The 10,428-nt window shown below is 37.0% G+C and overlaps 1 protein-coding gene across 5 annotated transcripts in view; it reads left to right on the top strand.

Annotated features, from left to right (window-relative positions):
- Chic1 (cysteine rich hydrophobic domain 1) overlaps positions 1–10,428 on the top strand; it is a 70,976-nt gene that overhangs the window by 22,013 nt on the left and 38,535 nt on the right. For all 5 annotated transcript variants that reach the window (XM_029554749.1, XM_029554748.1, XM_029554747.1 and 2 more), the window contains exon 3: positions 3,164–3,319. In XM_029554749.1, coding sequence (XP_029410609.1) covers positions 3,164–3,319 — 156 coding nt within the window. The remainder of the gene's footprint in view (positions 1–3,163; positions 3,320–10,428) is intronic.

The following is a 10,428-nucleotide window of genomic DNA, read 5'->3' as shown; positions in this document are numbered from 1 at the left end:
TGTAAAAATAATTTTTAAAATATTTTCAAATTAAGCAGTGCTAAAAATAAACCCAAACACTGGAAACTATCTCCTCATACCACAAAATGGGATTTTCTATTAAGAACTAGAAGGCAAGTTTAGAAAACAGTACACCAGAGATTCACTTATCTGGACAACTGTGATATGCTTCCATGGTGCTAGCCAAGTGCAGGTAATTTAGAAAGGACAGGGAAGGTCAGACGGAAGAGGGCATTGGATTCTCCTGGAACTGGAGTTAAGGATGGTTCAAAGCTGCCATGTGGGTGCTGGGACTCAAACCCAGGTCCTCTGCAAGAGCAGACAATGCTTTTAACCACTGAGCCATCTTGCCAGCCCCAGAGCTATCTTAAGATGACAAACTGAGCAAGTCTTCCCTAAATTACCATTCTGAGATAGAAAATAGTTTACGTTTTCTGGAAAGTGACTGTCGTAATATGAAATTTTTCTTTTTTATAATCAAAATTACCTCTGTCACACAGTGACAAGTTATATTCAGTGGGATTATTATTTATTTTGGGGTTTTTTTTTTTTGAAGAAAGGGGAATAAGAGATAAGATAGTAGAGAAAAACTCTTATCTGAACATTCTATAGACCATGACACACAAGTACATGTTTTTCAGGAAATGTGGACATTGTCCAGGCTGATAGGGTTTAGGGAACACAAATTAAGAGTCTTGCTTTGCCTGTAATTTCGCTGTGGAGTACAGACTGTATCTACATGTGCTGGGCACACAGTATATACTAGGTATTATGCTAAGAAGTTTTACAGTCATTACCTCATTTATTATGGATATTTTTTCCTCATGGAAGGAAAAACCCATGACAGGGTGTTCATAGGAGGAACCAATATCACACAGTTGTGAGGAAGCAAGAACATGTGTGGCAGGGAAAGAAGAGCTCAAGCTATTCAGAACTCTAAGAGCTATGCCCTTTCTCTCAGGCAGAAGGTGAATATGAGTTCCTAAAGTTCTGAGATTGAAACTACTTTAACTTTTACTTGGTTGCTCAGTGATTCCCTGGAATTAAGAAGTTGAATATTGCTGATTTGGAGAGGTAAATCTTTAGATAATAACTTGGAACCTTGCTTTTTAAAAGAACATCAAAAAAAAAGGTGTAACTCAGTGGTAGAGTGTATCTCTAGCATGGAAAAGAAGGAAGAGGAAAGAAGAAGGGAGAGGGAGGGGAGGAATATCTCTGAAAAATCAAGAACCAAAAAGCATTGAATTTGCCTTCAAAATGTAGCAGATTATCCTTTTATTTATAAGATAATGTGTAACAAAACTGTGGAATATTAAAACTTGCTTGATCAGACCCTTTGCCTTCAGAGAAGTTGTGCCTTTCTTTCTCCAAAACTGAAACATTATTTACAGACTTTCTTTTCCAAAGTATTCCAGTCAAGAAATTCTAAGATATAAAGTATATAAAACAAAGACTATCATTTAGTTTCATAGATGGGAAACTGAAACTCAGAAAAATGCAATGCCTTTTTCCTGGGACTTTGTAAGGGGTAGTAAGAAGTAGAAGCCAAGTCTTCTGATTTGTTGTCTAATATACTTAGACAATATGTTAATGTTTTCTGTTTGAAATTATAAAGCATGGCTCTGTGAATGTATTTTCATATTTACCCCCAAAATTTTGTTAACAAATTGGAATTCTTGGTATATATTGCTAACAAGTCAGATGAAGACAAATCCATTTACACAGGCAGACAAACTTTTAAGCCTCACAATTTCAAAACTGTTCACTTTTAGGAAGACTATCCAATTCCTGGGCTAAGCTAATGGGTAACACAAATAATCCTAATAAAGCTTATATACTTAATGTTTTAGTCATGATAGTATTAAATTGTTATCATATATCTTCATAGCAGCTACTAATAAGTATGTTTTGCATTGTCCCTAAGACATCTCCATTAAAAGTAAAAAGTTTAACAAATGGCCTCTTCTAGTACAGCCTTTCATTTGAATGACTAAAGCTCTTATGTTTCTGATGCCAGACATAGCAATGGGGCTTTTATTTTATTTTATTTTTTATTTATTTATTTTTTCCTGGTCTTTTTGAGACAGGGTCTTCCTGCAGCCCCAGCTGTCCTGGAACTCACTATGCAGACCAGGCTGGCCTTGAACTCACAGAGATCCGCCTGCCTCTGCCTCCCAAGTGCTGGGACTACAGGCATGCGCCACCACACCCAGCTCTTTTTTTTTTTTTACAGCAGCTTATTTTTCCTAACAATATCACAGTTTTTGCTTTCACAATCAGATGCTAAAAATGTTTACCTATGAATTTTACAGTCTGACAACTTTTTAAAGAAAGTGGAATCATTTTTGTGATCCAGTAATGTGATTTCACTGAAAGCAAACTATTTTTAGCATACCTTTGAGTTGTATAACCTAGCAGAGTTTTTATTATAACTCTTAAGTATGCAGATCATGCACATGCCTTTGAACTGACTTTGTCAATGTTTATAGAGAGGTACAAGGAACCACTTCTAGGAATGGATGTAGTATAACAAGAAATACTAAATTTGTATAAGACTTTTCAGTTCTCAAAATTTAGAGCAGCTATGAATGCAAGTTGTTCTGAATATTAGCAGGCTGTTTTGAAGGTAATTATCAGGGCCTTTTGTTAATGAAATATTTCCCTGCAAACAGTAACAAGTCTTAATTATTGTTTTGCAAATATGCTGGAAACAAATGTTTTAAGAGTTACTTTTTATAAAGTAATTTGATTGTTATCAGGGTCTAATTTTAATTTTTGTCCCTCTAGTAATATTTCAAGTCTTTATTCTTGTCTTATGCTTTCAGTCTTAGCTTTAAGTCGGAGTACCTGAGGACTGTGAACAGTATTGCCCTACCGTGAATATTTGATAGTAAAACTGCTTGATGGGTTTCCTTTAACCATCAGTTTTACTGCTTTCATTTTATGGTTGGTCTCATTTCGAAAGACTGTGAATATTACGCCTAGTCATGTGAGCATGAACTTATATTGTTTTACCTTCTAATGTCTTCCAGAGTATGTGACATATATTTATGGAAAGGCCATATTTAGACATTTATAATTCCTTAAAATATTCGAGATAAGACAGAATTAGAGATAGTGGGAAGCTGCCCACAAACTCTTAAAGCTAGTACCCTTGTTTTAGGTGGCTCCAGAAGAATTTAAGACCAGCATTGGCCGTGTGAATGCATGTTTGAAAAAGGCTCTCCCAGTCAATGTGAAATGGCTGCTGTGTGGATGTCTCTGCTGCTGTTGCACGCTGGGATGCAGCCTGTGGCCTGTCATTTGTCTCAACAAAAGAGTGAGTATAACCATTCTATTGTATAATAGTAAAAAAGAATTGACATTTATTGAATACTTAGTATATGTTAGAACTATTTCCATTTACTTTTCAAGAATTATTTAATTCCCATAACAATGGTATCCTCATTTTAGAGATAAACCCAGAAAACAGCAGCTAAGCTACCTTTATCACCTAGAATGAGATTCCATCATTTTAAAGAAATGCAGTGTAATTGATGTACTTAAGTAACTATAGATGAACTGCTTTTTTAAAAAATAAAACCTGATGTTATGACTTAGAATCTTTTCAAGCTACAGGTATATTGGGAGAGCTTCTTCTGATTTCAAGAAAAACAGAAAGAAGCATCATCTATAAAGCTGGAGAAAATCCTTAGCTTTGAATATGCTGCAATAACATTCTAACATAACATTACTCATCATGTCATGAATCTAACACTATTGTTGTAATCATCTCTGCCATAAAATTTCATTTTATTTCTGAAATTTTTCCCCAGTAGGAAGACATCTTTAGACACCTTTAGAAATTGTGATTAATAGACTGGGAATATAGTTCAGTGGCAGAATACTTGCCTAGCATGTGTAACGCCCTAAATTCAATTGCAAGCACTACAAAAAAAAAATTGTGATTCAGTGGGCTAGAAAGATGGTTCAGTGAGTAAAAGTGCTTTCTGTGAAAGCATGAGGACCCAAGTTTGAATCCTAGTATCCGTGTAAAAAGCCAGGCATAAGTAAAGACAGGAGGATCACTGGGGCTTGCTGGCTACCAGCTGATCTCCAGGTTCAGTGAAAAAACCCTGTCTCAAGGAAATAGGATGGAGAGAGATAGAGCAAACCATTTCCTCTGACCTCTGACAGTACCACATGCCACACCATACTACACACCATACACAAACATGCGCACACATGCACACACAAGGTCACACACACACACACCCATTGTGATTAAAGCCAATGAGAAAAACAAATTTATTTTAGCTGCAGTTCTTTTCCCAGTACCTTATTAATGTTTCATTTAAGTTTCTAAACAGTAACCTACTAAATCAGATAAAATAGTATTGGTTGAAAATATTCTCAAGAAATACTCATTTTATCCTGCATTTTCCTCTTAAGCTTTTTCATGTTTACTTCTAAAAGATAGGTAATAAATTACTGTCAACCTTATCATTTTTTTTCTTAACCTAAGGCCTTACCCATATTAGGCAAGTGCTTTACCACTGAGTTATGTCCTTAACACTTGTTTTCATTTTTTTTATTTTGAGATAGGTTCCCATTAAGTTACTCAGGCTGACCCAGATGTAGTGGCACACACACCTTTAATCCCAACACTCCGGAGGCACAGGGTATGGGAATCTTTGACTTCAGTGCCAGATTGGTCTACATACCATGTTCCAGGCCAGCTAGAGGTACATAGTGAGACTGTCTAAATAACTAAACAAATTAATTAATTAAGTAAATAAGTAAATTACATTACCTAGGCTGGACATGAACTCCCTTTGAAGTAAGTAAGTAAGTTTAAGTTACCCAGACTTGTCTTGAGCTCCCTTTGTAACCCAGACAGGTCTGAAGTTTATGGCCCTTCTGTCTCAACCTCCCAAGCAGCTGGGATTATAGGCGTGTGCCATGAGGCCCAGCTCCCTTATGATTTTTTTTTTTTGGAATGGAAAAATTAAACACTTTACTGATTCCCTTGATAACTACCAGTAGGTCAGAGCTTTGCTTTAAATACAATTTGTTTGTCAAAGCAAGTTTAGTATTTTCAACTGGCTTTCTATAAGTTAAAAAAAAAGCTAACAAATTTTTTGTTATAGCTTTTAAAAGTTATAATCAATAACTACTACCCCATTATTTTAAATTAGCCTCAGTGTGAATTAATCATGACTTGGATTTCCCATCAAGTAAATAACAGCCACTTTCAATTACTTAGGAACAAGGGCTTTGGTTTTAATATTATCCAGGATATTTTTCCTCTGTGACCTATTTTTGCTTTGTCTTTCAGTATCTGCACTAGAGGGCTTGAAACAGAAACATTTTTTCCATCATTTGGTTCTGCTATGATCATATCTAATAGAATATTACATGAAAAATATTATGCTGATTCTATAATCTCTTCCCTTCTACCATTGCTTTGGCTAATTAAAAGTTTATTCCAGGGCCAGTCAGATGGCTTAGCCAGTAAAGGCAATTATTGCCAAGCCTATGGACCTGAGTTTGATCAGGTCCTCAGAACCCATGTGGTGGAAGGAGAGAATTGACTCCTGCAAGTTGTCCTCTGACCTCCACATGAGTGCTCACACCAATACACAAACGCACACATAGATAGATGATAGATAGATAGATAGATAGATAGATAGATAGATAGATAGATAGATAGATGATAGATAGATAGACGATAAACAAATGTTTTGTAAAAAGATCTCATACTGAATTTGAAGTATAGTGTATTCTCAGTCACTAATCTTACATTTAAAAATGAAAATTTAGGTGGGGGCTAGAGCAGTATTTCAGCCACTAAGAGCATTTGCTGCTCTTCTAGAGGATCTGAGTAATTTAGGCTGGGGATAAATTAATACTCAGTTGGTAGAGTGCTTGCCCTGAGTTCTGTCTGTAGCACTACATAAAACAAACATGGTAACACATGTCTGTAATGCCAGCAGTTGAGGTGAAAACAGGAGGATCAAGAATTAAGACTGGCCTTAGCTACATAGTGAGGTTGAGGCCGGCATGGGCTATATAAGACACTGTCTCAAAATTTTTTTAAAAAAAGATTATTCAGTATATATTTTTAAGCCATTATCCTGAGTCAAATTCACCCCACTTTATTCTTGAACATTTGCAACAATTATCAGCATTTAAAAATTATACTACTAGAACTAGAGATATCAGTCAGTGAGAGAGCATTTGCCTAGCACGTGTAAAACCCTGGGTTCTATCCCCAGCATCTCATTAATTAATTAATTAATTAATTAATTAATTAATTTCAGAAAGAAAATTTGTGATATTCAACCTCTCATAAAATGCAAAAATCTGGCATATTAGACCCACACACTTAATGTGTCAGCAACTAACTCTCTCTGAGTACTGGTTGTTTCCTTTAGATAGGATTGCATTCTTTTTTTTTTATTAACAGAGCATAGGGTAGTGGTTTCTTTACAGAAGGGTGGGCACCCCACATTTATAGCTTCAGCATAAAGTCCACACTCAGATACAGATCCAGTGACCTCCCGACAGCTTCACAAAATTGTGAGGGGGTGCCGCTTGGTGTTCTCTGCTTATATATCCTTTGCCCCTCCCACCCACATGCAGCTAAGGTTGACTGATTGGGTGGGAAGGGAAAATGACTCCTCCCTTGACACCTTGATGAGGGTGGGAAGGAGGTGTGGCTATAGTTTGCCAACATAGTGATCTGAGGACATTTTCAGTTAACACTGCACCCCTTCCTCTGGCTATTATATTCTTTCCCCACAACCTCTTCCACAAAAGTCCCTGACCCTTGGAGAGGGTGGTAGGTATGGGATGATCTTCCCCCCATTGTGGCAAGGCATTGAACTTTCAGGTCTCTGCATCATCTGTTTTCTATGGGCTGTTGGCCAGTTTGAGTGGGATTCCATCAACTGTAAAAACACATGCAGCAAGAAGCAAGAACATCTAAACAGTGACTGCTATAATAACTTAACCTATTGGCATAAACACAAATGCTTGGTTGGTACTTTAGCAGCTGCATCATTTCCTTCTAACAAAACAATTACAGTGACTTCCCACTGGAGCCTATATTCTCCCCTGCCACAGGGGGTTGACCAGGTCTACAGTACCAGATGTGTGTTCCACCCCTAGGAGCGGGCATTATATCCAATTGAAAATTTTCTGGTTGTATGCACACTAGACTCTCCACTGTTACACCAGCAGGAACATCTTGTTTGGTATGTTGATAGTGCAACATGAGGGGACCGTTGAGAAGAATTATAGTGGACTATTCTCCCTCAGTCATCTTTGTGTTGCATTTTGGCACCATGAAAACCACCCATCCAGTGTCAGGGAGTTTCCAGCTTAGTCCAAGCTTGATTTCTCCCTCTCCCATGCTTACATCATGCAGTGTCTTCAGCAGTGGGGATTTTCCATCCACTTCCAGTGTACAACCAACATTATTGGCAATGGCCTTTTTTGTTTTGGGGACCTCTAGTGTCCCTTGGGCCAACAGCTCATGGGGGGGCAACCCACCTCTGACACAGGAATTTTCATTTAACAACTGCATTGCTTTTGGAAGGGCTTTCTTCCATCCCCATAGGGTTCCTTCTGTGCTTATGGCTTTTTTTTTAAATGTGTATCTGGAGAAAATTTCCCCCTTTATTCCCAAAGTTCTTTGTATAGTCCTCTCCCCCACCCCTGCCTTAACTATAGCCTTCTTACATATTTCTCCCATAATAACACCTTTATCCTATTGCTCTCTCTCGGATATCTTCTTTCCCTTTACCTCCTTGTTTTCCTTCCATATGCCTGATCCCTGCAGTTGCATCAGGATATGCACTCACTTATAAGGATTTGTTGCTAGGATCCACAGATGAGGGTGAACATACATCTTTTGTTTTTCTGAGTCTGTGTTACTTCATTTCTAGATCCATCCATTTACCTGCAAATTTCATTATTTCATCTTTTCTACTGCTGAATAGAATTCCATTGTGTGTAAATGTACCACATTTTCATTAACCAGTCATCCACTGAGGGCACTTAGGTTGCTTCCATCTCTTAGCTATTGTGAAAAGAGCAGCAACAAACATGGTTGTACAAGTATCTCTATACTAGGATGAGTCCTTTAGGTATATGACAAGGGGTGGTGTAACTGGGTCATATGGTAGGTTCATTTTTAGTTTTTTAACAGTTCTCCACACTGTTTTCCATAGGAGTTGCACGAGTTTGCAGTCCCACCAGCAGTGAATGGACATTCCCCTTTCTCCACATCCTCGCCAGCATTTGGTATCATTTGTTCTCTTGATAGGATAGCATTCTTTTCACCACTGAGCCACCCAACATTTAATTACCTGTCTTTCTCTGTAGGCACCGTATTCCTGATGCCAGCTTGTCAGCAGTACACTGGATGATAAAACATTAAGTTTGTGCTGGGAATCTTGTGCAAAGCATCCTCTGTCATGTCTGAAGCCTGTTTCCTCTCATAAAAATGGAATAATGGGGATGGGGATTTTAACTCAGTGGTAGAGCTCTTGCCTATCTATCAAGTGAAAGGCCCTGGATTTGATCCCCAGCATGGAGGGTTGAGGGCTATGAGTAGAATGCTGCTACGTTTAAGGTGGTTGTGCTGAAAATGTAATTTAATGCAATTTACTGCTTTTTTGTTTACAAGGAAAAACTTTTAAATGTCATTCAGCAATTTTCTGCCTTCACTATAGCTTCCTAATCTACAAAATACATTGTGTAGACTATAGTAATTTAGTTAGAAAGATGATTAGTGTTCAGATAGCCCAAATCCCTTATTTTATAGATAGGGAAACCAAGATTCAGAGAAATGAAATTATTTTTCCAGGACCAGACAGCAAATGGCATAACCATAAAAATATTCCTTATTGCATTTTGTTTTGTATCATTGATACTGTATTCTCTTGATAATGTCTTTTCTATTTCGGAAAAAGGAAACACTTGGATAAATGGTGTGATAGGCAGTTGTCCCAGTGGGTTTTAATTCTTTAGCAGTGATTAGAAAGCATTTTCTTTAACAACTAGTTGGTAAATATTTTAGGATTTCTAGTCCAGATGTCTCTGCTGCATCTATTTAACTTAGGTATTGTAGAATGCATGTAGCCATAAACAATCCATAATCAATATGCATTGCAGTGTTTCTATAAGACATTATTTACAAAAGTGCACAGTAGGTTAATTTGGCCTAGAGGTTATAGTTTGCCATCCCATTTTAGCTATCTTTATTTAGGAATCTAGCTCTATGGAAGTCATGTTTTCTTATCCATAAAGTAAAATAGAAATAATATGATTGCTTTATCTTGTGTCACAAAATTATCATGTGAACCAATGATTATAAAGTATTTCCAGGAAAAGAACTGTGTAAATAATCTGCCTTATGGACTATTTTTTAGCCAAAATAATTTGTGACCATTTTCTTTAGTCAATTACATGACCGAGAAAAAGAAATAGAGATCAGATACCTTTAGTTCTCCCAAGCATCTCTTGGCTCTGGTTGGGAACTTCATAGCAACATGTTCTATGAAATGATGGTTTTCACTCACCTCCTCTTATACCTACCACTGAAGTAGCTGCAATTTCGTATTCAACTCTGAGTCTTAGTCACGCCACTACCCTAAAATCTGAAATTACTTTAAACGTTTCCTTTTTACTTTGAGACCTGACAAATTGAGAGGGATGCTCTGGAGGAAGAGTCTATTCCTATATAAGAATGATATTGTTTTAAGGGGCGGAGCTTATAATTCACTATCTTATTAGATTGTGCTTTTGTATTTAAGTATAAAAAGAAAGATATTAAAAACAAAAGCCTTATCCACACATCGTGGTATATGAAAAAGAAATCAGGCTTTGCAATGAAAGACAATTTTAGGGGTCCAGCAAATTATTTGCAAGCTGTGTTCAAGTATTTTATTCATACCTTTCATAGAATACGTTGTGTCCTCTTGTGCACAGAAGGCATGCATAAAGCTAGTGCATACAGTATTTTAACTTGGGCATAGCCTACCATTTCCTTACCTATTTTTTTGAAACAGGGTCTTGAACTCACTATATAGGTGAGGATGAACTTGAAATTCTGATCCTCTTGCCTCTATCTCCTGAGTGCAAGGATTTTAGGCATGTTCATTGTATGCCGATTATGTGGTGTTGTAAGTGGAACTTTGGCTTTGTGCATATTAGACAAGCACTCTACCGACTGAGCTATATCCATAGCTCCAGCCCACTACCTTTAATTTTCTACTGAACCTGAATCATTTTCCTGTAGCCATTTGTAATAATAATAATAATAATAATAATAATAGTGTTTATAACATATAAAGTATTAAAGGCTGGTGAGGGTTTGGTTTTTGTTGTTTTTATTTTTATTTTATTTTGTCACCTTTACTGGCTAACAGCTTTACTGCA

Source organism: Nannospalax galili, unplaced genomic scaffold (assembly GCF_000622305.1).
Source record: "Nannospalax galili isolate Female #2095 unplaced genomic scaffold, S.galili_v1.0 scaffold365, whole genome shotgun sequence".
Classification (NCBI taxonomy): Eukaryota; Metazoa; Chordata; class Mammalia; order Rodentia; family Spalacidae; genus Nannospalax; species Nannospalax galili.
This window is presented reverse-complemented; position numbering and strand designations above follow the sequence as displayed.